This window comes from Cryptotermes secundus, unplaced genomic scaffold (assembly GCF_002891405.2).
Source record: "Cryptotermes secundus unplaced genomic scaffold, Csec_1.0 scaffold40, whole genome shotgun sequence".
Lineage (NCBI taxonomy): Eukaryota > Metazoa > Arthropoda > Insecta > Blattodea > Kalotermitidae > Cryptotermes > Cryptotermes secundus.
This window is the reverse complement of record NW_019730583.1, coordinates 1611163-1627931: the sequence shown is the minus strand read 5'-3', so window position 1 is coordinate 1627931 and position 16769 is coordinate 1611163. Positions and strand designations below refer to the sequence as shown.

The window sequence follows — 16769 nt, the reverse complement described above, 5'->3', positions numbered from 1 at the left end:
GTGGTGGACAAAGTGGCGCTGGGGCAGGTTTTCTCCGAGTACTTCGGTTTCCCCTGCCAATCTTCATTCCACAAATTGCTCCACAGTCACCCTCACCTATCATCTGAGGCTGGTACAATAGGCTAGAAGTTGCCGCAGTACAAGGGACTTAGTCCCACCCCACCAAAAAAAAAAGAAAAAAATAAAGCAAGAAAGGTTTTTGTGCAGTAAATTGGGCAAGCTCTTGGTATATATGACAAATGCCACTCAGGACAAAATAGATTTAGCTTGGGGAAGAATTTATCATGAGACGAAGGAGTCTGGATCCAGGTTAAGTTCTTTCGAAAGCATATAAGTGCCTCAGTTTAAATTGTCCTGTTGCATTAATATATAATTCATTTTATATATATTTCTGTCTTAAATGCATATTATTATGTAACCCTTCTTCCACATTACATGGTTCAACTGTATACGACCATCATCATATGTCTTCTATCTTGCTAAAATTCTTGCATTGTATTTCAAAATTTCGTATCGCACGTGAACACAATATTTCCTGATTAAAATACATTGACCTTAATTAAAACAAATTAAATAAAATCCCAATATTTTCCTTATTGTCGTCATCCTATCTTTTCACGCCGTCCCAACCGGTCTCAACTACAACTGTATTATCACAACATCAGCATTATTATCTTCTATTGCAGAAGGTAAGGACACAAAATTGAAAAATAACTATCCTCCATTACATCGTCAGACAACCATACCCACTTAAAGATGATATGAGCAACTAGTGAAACAAGTTTCCTCAGTGTGTGCCTGCAAATCAGGAAAACAGTTGCCTGCTTTATTTTGGCGACATTTCTCAGAAACTGCAGTTGCCAGTTTCCTTCAGTGCCCTCGCCCACCTAGCAACGGATCTCAATACAGAAACTATCACTTCAAAGCACTATGAAGTATTTTTGCCATTTCTTCTTCAATCACCCTGGAACCTCAGAACTCAACTAAAAACTCTGCCTGATTGCTTCTGATGCTTATGTTACAACCCATGGTCAGTCACCCAGTCTGTCTTGGAATAAAGCACTCATCTGGAGCTTACAACCAGATTTCTACTACTGTCAGGCAGTTACAGGTTTGTTGATGTGGGGTGCTCTCTCTGATGAGAGGGCAGGTCTGTTGTTTACAATTACTAATGGCCCTCACCAGTGGTCATTCTTGGGTCTGAGTCCCATGGGACTCTTGACCATAGTTTACTGTCCCAGATTTCAGACTTCCTTTTTCCTCACCTCCTACAACTTGCAGGGCTATGGTGGAGGTATTTAACCTTGCCTCTGCATGGGGTTGACTGCTCTCTTGTAAAAGTCAAAATCAAAGTTACTTTACAACTGGCAGTTTACTGCCAATCAGCTTGTCTTGGCATCAAGCCCCTTGAGATCCATGACCAAAGATTCTTTTCCCCAACTGAATCCTTGTGGTATTAGTCCTTATGTAACATCCTCTGTGATGAGATGATAGGTTTGTCTGTTATGAATATGCAAGTTACTGAAAAATTCTTGCTTTTGCACTACACACAAGTTCTCTGTCAATACAGGCTTTGCAGAGCAAATCATACCTTACATATCTTATGCTGCATATGATAGATGATTTAATGAAATGTAAAAGATTTCCACTGTGTTGTAGCAAAGACATTCTGCACTGTAATGCTACCAGAAGCAGTAATCCCAGTAGTGTGATTCATCAACAGTGTTAATATAAGAATGTAACTACTTTAAGGATAGTTAAAAGTTAAAGCCCTGATTTTATACAAGAATGACTAAAGAGTACTCTAAAACTATTTGCCAGCAAGATGGGCTTTTCAGCGTAACACCACTTGTATCATTTTCTGCCCCCCCCCAAATCCTAGGGCGCATTGATTTGCACTTGCTATTTCATCATTTATCTGTCAGAAAAGGTGTCCAGTAGTACAGTTCATTCATTCCTTTTTTTCTTATCCTGTAGATAACAATACACTGATATAGGCCATGTCCATCTATAATATTATCAAGACACATTAAAGAAGGTATGTCCAGTGTGGACCTTGCTCAAAGCAGCAGAAATAACTGAAATGTTCGCTACTTGAGAAACTGGAAACTGCACTTGCTGCATAGTTCAAGCAAGCACGAGAGAGTAATACTTCCACAGATGGCACCCACCTCTAGGAAAAAGCCTTGCAAATTGCCGCTCATCTGGGAATAGCCAACTTCATGGTCTTCACTGGATGGATCAACAAATTTAAGAGGAGACGCATTGTTTACAGAACTCTATCAGGTGAGAGCATAAATCCTGAACCAAAAACTGTAGATGACTGCAAAAATTACTACCTCTTGTAGGAAACTGAAGCTTCAGGAAATTGGAAGTTATAATCTCTGTGATATATATATATATATATAATGCTGATGTGACTGGTCTATTTTTCAATCTACAACCTGGCAAAACCTTCACTTTTAGAAGAGACTTTTGCATAAAATCTAAACAGCGGGTTATTGTACTCCTCATGTGCAAAGCTGATGTTAATGGTAAACTGCTACTCCTTCAAACTGGAAAATATTGTGATATGTAGAACCATTGCTAGGCCATGACCACAAAATAAGCAACTATACAACAGCCATTGCTAGGCAATGAACACAACAATTGCACTGCAAGAGAGAACGTGTCTTCTATACAGTCTGTGCCAAGATGTTATATGAGCTGGACAAGTTAGTGGACAGTCAGTCTGACTTCACTTTGTCTTGTGCTGTGAACACGTTCATTCTCATTATTTTGTATGACTTCTGTTTGTTGCCTGCACAATTATGTTATATAATTGTACATGCATACACAAGCTTGAAAGTCATGTGCAAATTGCAGACTGCTATGCACCTTGGAAAATTTCAAATGGGGTGGAGAACCTTGTTTTGTTGAGTTGAGTTGGTTGGTGAGTTAGTTAGATAACCACTGAGGTTCAGCTGTTGCTGTGAGAAGCTGGTAGCTGAGGTTGTGGACAGTTTGGGAACCCAATGGTGCACTACCAAGCAACAGCTACTGAAGACTGTAACAGACTGAGAAGACCTAGTGTGTCCTATAGTGATTTATGAAGTGGGTAGAACAGTGAGAACATAATCCTTACTTGTGGTTACAAGTTGTAAGAGTTCAATAAATCCAATCACCAATCCAAATCCTGCCTATAGTCACTCACACATATGACAATATAAAAGTCCACACTCCTTCAAGAATGTCAAGAGACTGCCCACAAAATACAAAGCTAATACAAATTCTTGGATTACCTCACACAACTAGATAGAAACCTGGGTGCTAAAAATCACATAATTTTGCTTTTCATTGATCAGTGCGCTGCAATGCAAAGAACATAACATTTCTCAGCAAGCTTGAAGTTGTATTTCTCCTAGCTAATGTACCAGCCATCAATTCAGAAGCTTTTGTCTTCTTGTCTGCTGTCTATAAACATAAAAATTAGAACATACAAAATTATAATTTTGCCTGTGGTTCTGTACGGATGTGAAACTTGGTCTCTGACATTAAGGGAGGAACACAGACTGAGGGTGTTTAAGAACAGGGTGCTGAGGAGAATACTTGGACCAAAGAAAGTGAAGTGACAGGATGTTGAAGAAAAGTGCAAAATGAGGAGCTTCATAACTTGTACTCTTTGCCAAGTATAATTAGAATGCTCAAGTCAAGGAGCATGAGATGAGCAGGGCATGTAGCACGAATGGGGGAGAATAGGAGTGCATATAGGATATTGGTGGGAAAGCCAGAAGGAAAGAGACCACTAGGAAGACCAAGATGTAGGTGGGTGGATAATATTAAGATGAATATTGGAAAGATAGGATGGGGTGGTATGGACTGGATTGATCTGGCTATGGATAGGGACCAGTGGAGGGCTCTTGTGAACACAGTAATGAACCTTCAGGTTCCAGAAAATGTTGGGAAGTTCTTAAGTAGCTATGTGACTGGCAGCTTCTCAAGAAGGGCTCAGCTCCATGAAGTTAGAAACATACCAGCCAGCTACAGCCTTTAGATTTGTGAATCATCCATCCCATTACAGAAAGCAGTTGATTCAAAGACTTGCCAAGATAGGTGTGGGACTGCTCTAAGGTGCTACATAGATGAAGCTGGATGTGTTGTCTGCAATGCACTTCATAGCAGAAGCCTGGAGACTGATAACACCCACTACAATCAAGAATTGCTTTGCGAATTGTAGTTTCTGAGATTATTATGTCAGCAGCAATAACAGTGCAGTGAAACTCAGCGAAGATGAAGATGACTGGCATAATTTACAACCTCTTGGAGAGAAGTCTGAGGACTACACAACATGTGACAGTGGTCTTGAGGTTTGTGGGATCTTCGACCTGGTGTTAGATCAACATTTGACTAGGCCAGAAGAAGAGAAGTTGAGGAAGTTGTAGGACATAAAATCAACATTCTTGGGATGCACCGAAAGTGCTTGAAGCAGCCATAAAGCACGTGTCAATTTGATACTGTGAACAATATTATTGTAATGTGCAACAAAGTTGAAAATGAATTATACAGACTAAGGGCTCAAGAAAAAAAGAAACAGGAGACCCTTATTTAATGTTTAAAGAAATAGTATAACTAGGTATGTATCACATTTGCCAGTCTATCCAGGCAAATGCTGGAATAGTGTCTTCTTCCTCATCCTTTCCATTCATTAATTATAATCACCACCACATTTTGTTGATGCCGCATAAACACAGCAGTTTATAAAGGCCTCACAAAATAAACTAAGAACCATATTTCCATCTACACATACACAGTTAAGTGTTCAAACATGACCTTCCAGCATTATGGTATAAACAAAACCACATTTTCTTTACAATATGTCATTCTCATTTCCTGGATTTTACAGTTGTTTACGCAGTCCCTCAAAATGTGCAAAATTGAGGTTCCACCACATTCACTTAAATGAATCCACAACTTTGTAACATCACCTATATTTGCAACTTATGCAGTCAGTCTACATGGAAGAAGGGTACTACAGTATTTTTTAAGGAAATAAGTGCTACACAAGTATTACATGTTAAAAAATGGAAACCACTAACAGCTAAGTCAAATTCTTGATTGTAGGCCTTCAAACTAAAACCAGCTAATGTATATTCTGTTTATGAAATTCTATGAGCAGACATTTTGGATTACAAAAATTCCACATTGTGATTTATGTCTAATTTAAGAAACCTTGTACAGTATGCCCCCTCATTGCAGATATTTGGATTACAGAATTTGGGTTAAATATTACATTTTTAAACACAAAATACAAAAGGGGAAACAAATTTGGGTAAAAATTTTTGTAAGAAATTCAGATCACATATGAGCATACACATGAGCTCAAACCAGTCTGAGCCAGGTTGGTTTCTATCTATAATTTTCTTTAATTTCTTACTATGAGATGACCAGATATTTGGAAGTTTTATTTTTCTTTGATTTTAATAATTTACTATTTTTACAGATAAGTGCAGTGGATTTATACTCTATTAATGTGGGTTTTTATTTACACAGGTAGTAAAAGGGGGGTTTATCTTTGTTGTTGTTTCTTTTGTTCTTTTCCAGGTTGCTTTTCTCCTTCTTCAATGTAGGATTCATGGTTATGTGCTTATTTGTAAAGGTCCTAATAGGGTTGGTTTGTTTCAGCCTTTTTAGTGACGCCATTAAGCTCTTTTCTAGGGGGCAATATTTTCCATTTGTTTCTATCTGTCTCTGTTTTGGGGGTTGTTTTAGTCTTTGTTGGTTTGGGTTCTGGTCCCCTACCTTAAAGGGGTTGTTTCCTTTGTTGGGTTTATTGATTTTTTGTGTTGTACTAGTTTAGGTGTTTATACTGTTATGGTTGCTGGTTGGTCTTCTAATTCTAATTATTCTTTATTGAGTGGTCTTCATTCTGTGGCTCAGACTATTTCATACAAGGTTAGTTTAGCTTTGATATTATATTATGTAGGTGGTCACTGGCTAGCCTATACACATGTCAGTAACATAGGGGGATGGCTCATATTGTGGCTGCTTTTCCAATATTATTTTTGATTATGGAGTATATTACTTACATGTATGATATCTGGAAGAAGATCATGAAGTCCAAATTCAAGCAAAACTCCTAAAAGAGCACAGGAAGTGCACTTATTTCTGATGTATGAGAAAGTGCATCCTTATTACAACTATGGACCAAAAGAATCCACAGGATTGCATCTTCACTTGTGACATGGGAGTCAAGGGAGTCAAGTTTGCATTATAGGACTTCATGATACATTTTTAAGAGCACATTTCTTTTGCAATACAGGGGTATACTGTACTTATTTACACCTCTTAAGCTAAGAGACATGGCTGAACACAATACTGATGGTAAGAATACTATGATGGACATGGTCCACTGTACAAAGTATATTTGATACACACATGCTTAGAACTTCTTTCATTGTCCAATGATTGAGACTAGGTCCTCCTAATAGGCCACACTGAGTATGATATTTTCCCCCCTTTATACCTGATGATGAAAACAGTTTAATAAAAGAATCTGCATATAAAACACACCCCAGACAATGGACAATGTCCAACACAATATTCATACTGTGGCATATTTTCTCAAAGCAAGAACCATGGAGCCAGAGACACAGCCATTGCTAGTGAACAGCTCTGAAACAACATACATTTCTAGGCAACAGTTTGGTTCCTGCGGCAACAGATACATATGCAACAATAGAGGTACTGTTGGAAATGATTTTTTCTATTCTGTCCATGCAGAGGACTTCTGTACAGGAGTCTGTGAAGAAAAGAGACAGTTGGAAGGAAGCCACCATTCAGAGAAGGCTTGAGTGCAGAAGCTGAAAAATCTCCACCATTAGAAGCTGTTATGAGGGAATGGCTGGTGAAGACACTAGCACATGCTGTGGTGATTTGTAAACTGTGGAAATCAGCCATGGAACTGCAATTACTTGTAGTTCCAAGTCATGTGTATAAGTGGTCAATAAATCAAATATCCAATCCAAAACCCCACTGAGTCACACTCATACACCTGGCAATAACTTGAAAGGTCACTGATAGTAGAGTTTTCACATTGCAAAATAATCAACAGTTTTGTAAATTACAAGAAATTGCAATTAATTGTGTTATAAAACATACAGAAAAGTCAGTCCAGAATTATATAACATAAAGAAACAAAACAGAAAACGGCTTTCATTATATGGTAAAAACATAACGTAAAAAAACAAAAACCCTGTCTCTTAACATTGTCAAAGAAACTATTATTTTATAACTTGCCACACTACCAAGGAAAACCTTTTTACATTTAGGTGTACGCTCGTTTTCCTTAATTCATCCTGCCTCAAATTTATAATTTATTTGGAACAGGTACGCTTGTAATCTTTGTTACAGTATATATAAAATTACAAAGTTTCTTTATGAAAGTCTATTAAGTTAGTTTATTAGTGTCCTTTTACTTCCATATAAAAGTCAGTTCAAAGTATTTTATACCTTATGTTTTAGGACATTAAATCACATTTTTGAACCCATCCTTCAACACCAACATAACAGATTCATACATATATAATGCAGTACTTGCATGCAAGAAAAATGGATTCAGAAGGGCCAAATACAGACACAAAAGTGATGCCTTGAAGAAAATCACACATTACCATCTGCATTAGTAGTACATACATTCAAATCAGTTTGTAGTCCATAATTGTTTTAATCCACTTTTCTTGATTCTGAGCAACTTAACACATAAAACAGTTACTCAGATAAATTCTCTGTTCACAAGAATGGAAAGTAATGAGTCATGACTAGAATCAAGTAAGATGACAATGTCAAAGCCGGCACTAAGTGTTGACTTGATTCTTGGTATTTCCACCATTGCTGGTAGTTACAGGGGAGTTTCGCCTTGCATTAGTTTCAAGATATGCCAAACGTTTCCTTCTAACATCCTCTGTATCAACATGGCTGGTTGTACAACTTGCTTCAATGACAGAGTCACTTGAACCTCTTGGATCACAGTTTCCACAACCATTGGAACTGTTAGCTTCACGTCCTCCATGGCTAACTGAACTGGATGGATCACAGCCTAAAATGCAAATCAGATATTGAACCAAACACCATCACTACAATTCAGAGATATTCTGCAACAGTGTTTTGAAATGTGGATAAAAATTATGATAACCACAGAAGTTATGAACAGATCCTGCAAACAATCTCCCCTATATTTTTCTCAGAGAAATAGTTGGTCCAATCAAACTAAACACACAATTTGATGTCTTTCTTTTATATTACTTAAGATATCTCCATGGTTTTAGTCCGCAAGCGAACTATACCTACCGAGTGGCCGCCGCTTGTCAGCGAAGTTAGTGCCAACTTTAGCTGATAGAGGGTGTCGCGTGGTCAGCGCAACAAATCCCAACGGCTGTTAATTCTTTTATATTATTTAGTGCGATATAATCAAATATAATTATAATGTATCAAATAGGGAACTGAAACTGAAAGGAGTTGTGAAAACAAGTTATCACACCTAATTTCCTTCGAATGGTTCAGTCAGAATAGACAAGCCAGCAGAAAATAATAAAAGAGTTTTATAACTTAGCAAATTTTACCTATTTCCAACATGTGAAACACAACTTTGAAGTGATTAATACTGTAACGTGGATGGCGCAACAGGAAGTAGGGGTCACGTGAACTCTGTTTCCACGAGTGATGTCACGTACCCCCCACTCCTCCCATCATTACACACCGCTCAATAAACACCCTTCCCGCTAGGCTGTAACGTCACGCAACAGGCGAGTCCGTGCAGCAACTATTGCTACGCAATGCATAGGTAGAAACACCTGACAACAATACCTGATATCTGTTGCCAAGCAGCAATGTGTTCTCTATGTTGTCTGTGCCGAGACTAAATAAGGAACAGTGAACACTATTCAGGAGTAGTGGGGATTGAGCCAGTTACTAGAGAGAGAGTTACCAGTATCCAGTATTCAGTATGAGTTGAAGCCCAGCAACTATGAATTGAGTCATATTGAGTGAATAGCAGTGACTACAGCAGAAGTAACTGTGACACTGCGGATGGCAGGAACTGTGAAATTGTAAATTGTGTGAGTGTAAGAGCGAGTGCTCAATAAATTTGCTACATCCAAGATGGCGTGAAGTTATTTGTCACTTGGCGTACCCAACACGTGACAATATTGTCATATACTAGAGTGCCTATAGATGGGTTTTGGGTTGGTGATCAGATTTATTGGACTTTTTTATATGGTGTGACTACACTTTACAGTTCACTGTTACAACACACACGCGCATGCACACACACCAGCGTCCACAGTCACGTCTTCACTGTTCCTGTGTTGCTTGACAGTGGCTGACATTGCTTATAACACCTCATCACAGACCACACAGAACACACTGTTCCTCTGTTGCAGTGCAATTGTGGCATGGAAACATGCTTGTTTGTGGAGCCATTACTTAGTAATGGCTGTTGAACAGCTGCTTATTTTGTGGTTGTTGCCTTGCAACATGTCTACATGCCACAATACGTCAATTTTCAAGAGCTACCTCTCAAGTCTGATTTGATCATCTTTTCCAGGTAATCTCAATGCTTTGGCTATATAAACATGGCTACACGGATTTGACGTATGTCTTTTAAAATACAACACATGTTTCAGTTATAAGTTGGTAATTAATCAGGCATTATGAAATAAATTCTTGGAGTATAAATATAAATTAAAGGTTTCTGGAAGGGATCAAGATTATAATTCTTCAGTGCCTTGATATTTATGTGTTTGCCTAAAGGCAAATCATAAAGTAAGCACAAGCAGAAGGAAACAAACAAACACACACAAATAAATTACAAATTTGTCATCATTAGACAATAATTAAAATTTAATAAGCAAATAAGTAACAAATATATAATCAAATAGGCATCAAATCTTATTTATCTTGGCTGTGGTATGTCAATCAGTATAATCAAAATGTAAGTTTCAATACAGAAGAGATAGAATTCAACATGCACTGAAGCAAAACACTGAAGAGGCATGCAAATTTAACAAAATGGATCCAATGTCTGTTCTGCATAGCACAACATACCAGGGAATTAACAGAAGTGACAGAAGAAAAAATAAAAATGTCAAAAACAAACACTAAGAATACTTGCAGAATAATACTCTTATAAATCCTGTCCCTTACATTTTTCACCACGATGTTCTACTAGTCAAGTAGTGCGAAAGTTCTCTTATAGGCCACAAAAGAAATCTGTCCAAAATAAAGTAGATACACTCAAGGAATATCCAAGCAAATCAGTACAGTATGAAGACTATAATCTTGTCATGTTATAAGGATGACTATAGTCAGGGTTTGGATTAGTAATCAGATTTACTGGACTCTAAGGACCTCTAGCACTATCACTAATTCATATACTCTACAGTTCACAAAGCACACATGAAGTCTTCTCAATCTTCTGTGTCTTCACCAGCTGTTGCCTGGTAACACTCTGAATGCTGTAGATCCCTCAGCTTCTGCACTCAGCAGCTTCTGTCCTCACCACCTGGTGCCTATCTCATGACTAGAATCAGCATTGCTACATGGCAACCTACAACAATAGGGGCTCTTCTGCTTCCCACACCTCTGCCAGGGACAACTGGCTCAGCCTCAGGCTGTCTCAGACTGCCTGCATCCAAGTTCAAACTCTACTCGACTTGCGACTCCTCCAGACTCAGGCTGACTGGCTTGTCCCATTGGTCCTCATGATACAGCCTCAGGACAGACCCAAAAGAAAACACCGTTTCACACAATTCCTCTGTTCTTGCATGACATTACTAGCAGCATGGACCCATATAGAACACCATTCGCAGTGGTACTTCCATTGATTACACTGCATGGCATGATGTATTCCATTGTTGTGCCACTCTTTGTTATGCCACAACCTAGTAATGGACATCTCTTCTGATTAAACCATTCCAGCTTTCAGGGGACATGCCACGATTATCATTAGGACAATAGATATCAGAGAACAACCTGAAAAGTATCATAATTTAAAAATCTTGAAACAGTGATGAAAACAAAGCTGAGAATGAATTCAGAGACATATAAATTGAAAAAATGATTACTATTATACATCTCAAACCTGGTACATTGCCTACAGTATTGTACGGCTGTAAGAACAAAAATTATTCCGAAACAAAGCCTCAAGAAAAATATGCAGATCAAAATGAGATGAATGTGGTCAGCAGAGAAAATTACATGACATGCAACATTATGATTTTCTGAAGTAATGTTAATGTACACTGTTTGAAGGTTACAATGGGCTGGATATCTATCCTAAACAGTTATAGAGAAGGAAAAAAGTACAGGATTTTTATGGGGGAATTTCTTAGAAGACTGAGACAAATAAGGATACTATTAAAAAGGGCTACAGTAATATCAATTGGACTGAATGAGCTCTGGATCACAGCCAGTGGTTGGTTTTTGTTAGTGGTGCTGGACTGCTGGATTCTAATATCAGTCAGTTTAATTACTCTTTGGAGCAAAAGTCAGAACTACGCACTACTGTGCCCAAGGAAATCTCAACGGAACACAAAATTTAAATTTCAAAGTAACAGATTTTTTACATTTACTTGTATTATGAGACCTGGTCTGAGAATTGTTATATTGCATACAATTGCTGCTTTCTAATTTCTAAAACTGAAACTTACAGAAAGATAATATTCACTGTTGTGCATTCTAGGTGCATGCTTCAGTTGCATCATCATTGTTCCAGCTACACATGTGGAAACTTTTAGCTAGGTTTCTGCATAACAAGTAACATGTGACTTACATTCAAGACTCATCTTCAAAGCCTTCTCTAAATCTAGGTCGTCTTGTTCTGTTGTTGGACTGGCATCCTGAAGACTTAATCTTAGAGCTTTCTGCAATTCAGCTGCTTCCTCATCCTTAGTATTCTCCAGAGATACTGAAGATGAAGGAACTTGTTCATGACCTTTGAGGCTAAGGCATAATGCTTTCTGCAAGTCAAGATCATCCCGATTATCCTTACTCTTATTTAACGTAGTTCCTGAATTTCCCATGCTACGTGAGATTGCCACTTGCAAGGATGCATCTTGCTCAGGCTCTGTCTCTTCTCGGCTCTCCTGTGATCCCAAACTCAATTTTAGGGCACGCTGCAAATCTTCTTCTGAACTTCTCTCATGATTAGATGCCACACTGCTCACATTCTGGCCCTTTAAGGGTGCCAAAGATTGTGGTTTCACACTCTGAACTGCTGGAACCAATGTTAGTAAGGCATCTGCTTCACATTCCGGGAATGTTCCAAAGACTACAAAGATGGAATAACCTGAAATAAGGGAAAAATAACTCTATGGAGCAGAGTCCTTTTTGAGAAACTGACATTTGAGTAACTCTCTTAAACACTCCCTGCCTTTTACAGGCTAAACAGTTCATTATTTTTTTTTTCCCCCCACAAAAATCCTGCACTCAACTCTATTCTGAACTATTTGAATCAAGTCCACATCCTCACACTCTATAACTCATCATCTAACAATAGCCACTTTGAATATAACAAATTATTTGCTTTTATTTACTCATACTTTTAAAATTTTTCTAACATCATAATGTCACATTTAATGCAGATAGCATGAAATTTCTGCACATGCAAGTGCAGTTCCATTAAACTGAGAGTGCTATACTGTCAATTTTTGGTGGCATGTGAAGTTTCAACAGTTGCAGAGATTTTTTATGAAGTCTAAATGAATGTTTTCCAGGATTGAAAACTGGAAACGGAGGTTCAAAACCTTGGCCATTTTTCTCCAAACCTTGCACCAAACTGTATATGGTGAAGAAAATGTATTTATCAAATCCAAGGACAAGAAAAACTGCTGGTAACTTCCCTTCCAGCTGTAGCTCTAACAAGAACACTGCAAGACAAGTATCAATTATTGGTAACTGTTACCTTCTTGCTGTAGTTGTGCCAAGAACATGGCAAGGTAGGTGTCACTTATTAATTCTGGTCCTGTCAGCAAAGAATTCAAGTTGAACCACTGTTGTCCAAGGCGACGAACTGTAAACCAGTGATCACGGTAGTTGCAGATGAACGCTTGCATTGCTCTGTAAAGTGAAGTTTGTTATTTGTTTACTTACTTATTTATGATTCAATATCACTGTCAAGAACTAAGACTATATAGTGTAAAATGACAAGATTAGTGCATTAAAAATTGGAAAGGATGTGGAAGAAAGCAGTCATGGCCTAACTTGGCATCTACCTGGAGGAGCTGACAAAACTATGAAAACCCTCAATCATGACAGGTGGCATCATTGTCAAGATTCCACCTGGAAACTTCCTAAATATCAGTCAGAAGCACTGCCACTTAAGCCAACTTGCTTGGTTGAAGTCATTTTTTTAAATGATACAATAACCAAAAAATTAACAGGAATGCAAACAATTTTGCTCAAAATACTGTCAGATTATCAAGTCCATTACTGAGAATAGAGCATGTGAAATATTTTATGAAGGGTCTCAATATGATCTTTCCAACTTCTTCTGCACTGTTCTACTGTTATTTGTGGAGTCTGCAGTTTTCCCATAATTTCTTCATTTCTTTTACATTCTGAAAGAGCAATTCCTCCAATACTAGTCATGAAATAAAATGAATTTCTGCTGATGTCAATATTGTCTCACCAATTTTTACAATCCAACATTCACTACCATAAGACAATGAATGTTGGTCTATCAAGTGTCTTACAAATCTGTATTCATAGTTACATAGTCTGAAGTGAAATACGTATCAGATCAAAAGAGAAGCTTAACATCTGACTGGCTCATGTTGTATAAACAACATACATAAACCTCTTTTATACTAAAATTTAAATTTTCACGCTAATACAGGAAATCCATACCATGGAGATGATTTTTCATATATCACACATAATTTGCTAATACTAAAAAGTGTTATTTTGTAATTACAATATGTTGATTCTTACTCCATCCATTTGCATTACTCCTGCATATTCTGAAGAAAAATTTCCTTAAAAATGAATCGTATAATTATAAACTGCTATACCAAGTAACTGCTCAACTAAAAATCTGTTGTATCATTTTTGTTGAGTGCAATCACAACTTCATATAAGCAATAACAATTCTGAATTGTTAGACATAAATTATTAGAGACTGCTATGACAAAGACAGCAGTAAGGAAGATAAAAACATGTAAGCTGAGAACAATATGTTGTAGCATGTAGACCTGTTACTGGGCAACAACTGTGAGAGCCACTGTTGAGTAACAGCTCTGCAAACAAACGNATAAAAACATGTAAGCTGAGAACAATATGTTGTAGCATGTAGACCTATTACTGGGCAACAACTGTGAGGTACGTGCATATACAAGAGCCACTGTTGAGTAACAGCTCTGCAAACAAACATGTTCCCACAGCAACCACTGAACTACAACAAAGAGGAACAGTGTTTATTGTGCAGTCTGTGCCAAGATGTTATAAACAGGACAAGTTGGGAGCTGCAGTAAGTAAGTAAGTAAGTAAGTAAATAAGTAAGTAAGTCAATCAGTCCGTAAAGAAAAGAGTAGAAGGTTACTGCCAGATGGTCACCAGCCTTGGAGTTAGTCAGTTGAAGCAATGAGTCAGTTGTGGGATATTTGCCAGCCTGTAAGAGCATTAGCAGAGGGCACTATTAGGATCCGTTACCAGGAAATGACTAGTGAAGGTATAGAAGACTTCAGGTGTGCTGCAGTTACACTGATCTTCAGAGTGTGTAAACCAGTGAGGCTGTTATAGTTACTTGTAGTTATGAGTTGTGCATATACACTGTGTCCAGAATCCGTGAGGACTCATTTTTTTAAATTTTGCCCTGCAATGCCATCTGTTGGTGAGTTGTGGCCTTAAGATTCTTGAAGTTTCAGCTGTGGCTGTCTATAATTTCAAAGTGCAAGTATTGCTGTATCATGTGTTCTGACCTTGAATGTAACAGTACTGTTCTGATGCTCGTCGGAAAATGGCAGTCGAACAGAGAGCCAACATCAAATTTTGTTTGAAGTTAGGCAATACAACCAGAGAAGCATACAAAATGATGAAGAGTGTGTACAGTAGTGATTGTTTGAGTCGCTCAAACATTTTTCGATGGTATGCTGTATTTCATGATGGCAGTGAGGACACTGAAGATGTTCCACGTGCATCAAAGCCAAGAACAAGTCGCACTGAAGTAAATGCAAAAAAAAAAAAAACCTTACATCAGACAGATGTGTTTCTGCAAGACTCGACTCATCGAGGAGCTTTTGGGAATACCAAAAAGTACTGTGCATCAAATTTCGACCAAGGATTTGGGCAAATGGAAGGCCTACAAAGACATGTGACGGTCGGCCCAAAGTGATATAAAATTTACAAAATCGATTGTTACTGGTGACAAGACATGGTGTTTTCAACATGAGCCTCTCACAAAGTGGCTGAGTGCAGCGTGGTTGAGCCCAAAGAAGCCGAAACCAAAGAAAGTGCTCATGCAAAAGAGTCCAGTAAAGACACTGCTAACCGTTTTCTTTGATTCCAAAGGAATCATTCACAAGGAATTTCTGCCAGAAAGTCAAACAGTCAATTCTGATTATTATCTCGGAGTCCTCAACTGTTTGTGGGCAAGAATTCTTCGAATTCGACCTGAATATCAAGAGCAAGGTTCCTGGTCGCTCCTCCACAACAACACCCCACCCCACAAATCGAAGATCATGCATGATTTTTTGGCCAGAAAAGGGATCACAGTCCTTGATCATCCTCCGCATTCGCCAGATTTGGCTCCAGAAGATTTATGGTTGTTCCCAAAAGTTAAGTTGGCAAAGAAAGGAGACTGTCACGACACCATCCAGGACATCCATACGGAATGTACCGCAGTTTTAAATGTGATTCCACAAAAGGAGTGCAGTGACTGTTTTCGAAAACTCTTCAATCGATTCCAGCTCTGTATTCATTCAGAAGGAGACTATTTTGAATAAAAAGAGTGAAATTTTGAAAATAATTCACGTCTTGCATTTTTAATGAACACAGTCCTAACAGAACCTGGACACACTGTGTAAGTGTTCAATAAACTGAATCAGCAATCCAAACCTCATCTATGGTCACACTCATACACGAGACAATATCTAGAATATAAGATGCATGGATAACACCAAGGAATGAAGAAAATGGTGAAAGAGCCAAATAAATTTGAGTAGGCTATTTTATGTATCAAATTCACATGTGAGAATGACTGGCTATGGCACTTCAATACTCTCTGGGCCACTGGTTAACATAAATTCATGAAAACAATGTAAAAGTAACAAAGTGCTAGGGTCAGGTGGTACTAATATGGAAATGATACAATATGCAGAAAATTATCTATTAGAAAGTTTCTTGCAATTATAAACACCTGCAGGAACTTTGGTCATGTCTCTAATGAATGTAACATGGACAAAACAGTGCCTATTTATGAAAGAGAAGAAAGGAATGACCATCAAAATTATCAGGGCATTAGTTTGCTGAATACCTGTTAACCCGTTGGCGTGGTTTGACGTGTATGTTTCGTCAGGTATTTAAATCGTCTGGGGGGGTTCGACGTGTATGTTTCGTCCAGCTGCACACCTATGTTATAACGCCCATAATAATTGATGGTTTTGCCGTAGATTGTTAGATTTTTCGCTGGCCTGTTGTCAGTAGTTCAGAGTATAATAATCCACGAGTTTAGCTGCGCTAAATCATCGTTACATATGCCTGTCTTGCAGCAAAGTTCCTGTTGCTCTTGGGAGAGGTTT

General features: G+C 38.1%; 1 protein-coding gene and 1 long non-coding RNA gene across 3 annotated transcripts in view; one reads left to right on the top strand and one right to left on the bottom strand.

The window, feature by feature from the left end:
- The first annotated feature begins 132 nt into the window (after positions 1-132).
- Positions 133-6911, top strand: LOC117282463. The gene is made up of 3 exons (XR_004513199.1): positions 133-689; positions 1978-2286; positions 6760-6911. It is a non-coding gene; the product is annotated as an uncharacterized LOC117282463 (long non-coding RNA).
- A 46-nt stretch (positions 6912-6957) lies between these two features.
- LOC111866335 (ataxin-3) overlaps positions 6958-16769 on the bottom strand; it is a 16276-nt gene continuing 6464 nt past the window's right edge. Inside the window, exons 4-6 of one of the 2 annotated variants that reach the window (XM_023855179.2) lie at positions 12938-13092; positions 11807-12322; positions 6958-8074 (exon numbers count right to left, since the gene is read on the bottom strand). In XM_023855179.2, coding sequence (XP_023710947.1) covers positions 7833-8074; positions 11807-12322; positions 12938-13092 — 913 coding nt within the window. In that variant the 3' untranslated portion in view covers positions 6958-7832. Of the gene's footprint in view, positions 8075-9857; positions 11008-11806; positions 12323-12937; positions 13093-16769 lie in introns of those variants that run through there. The other variant, XM_023855181.2, reaches the window with a different exon arrangement.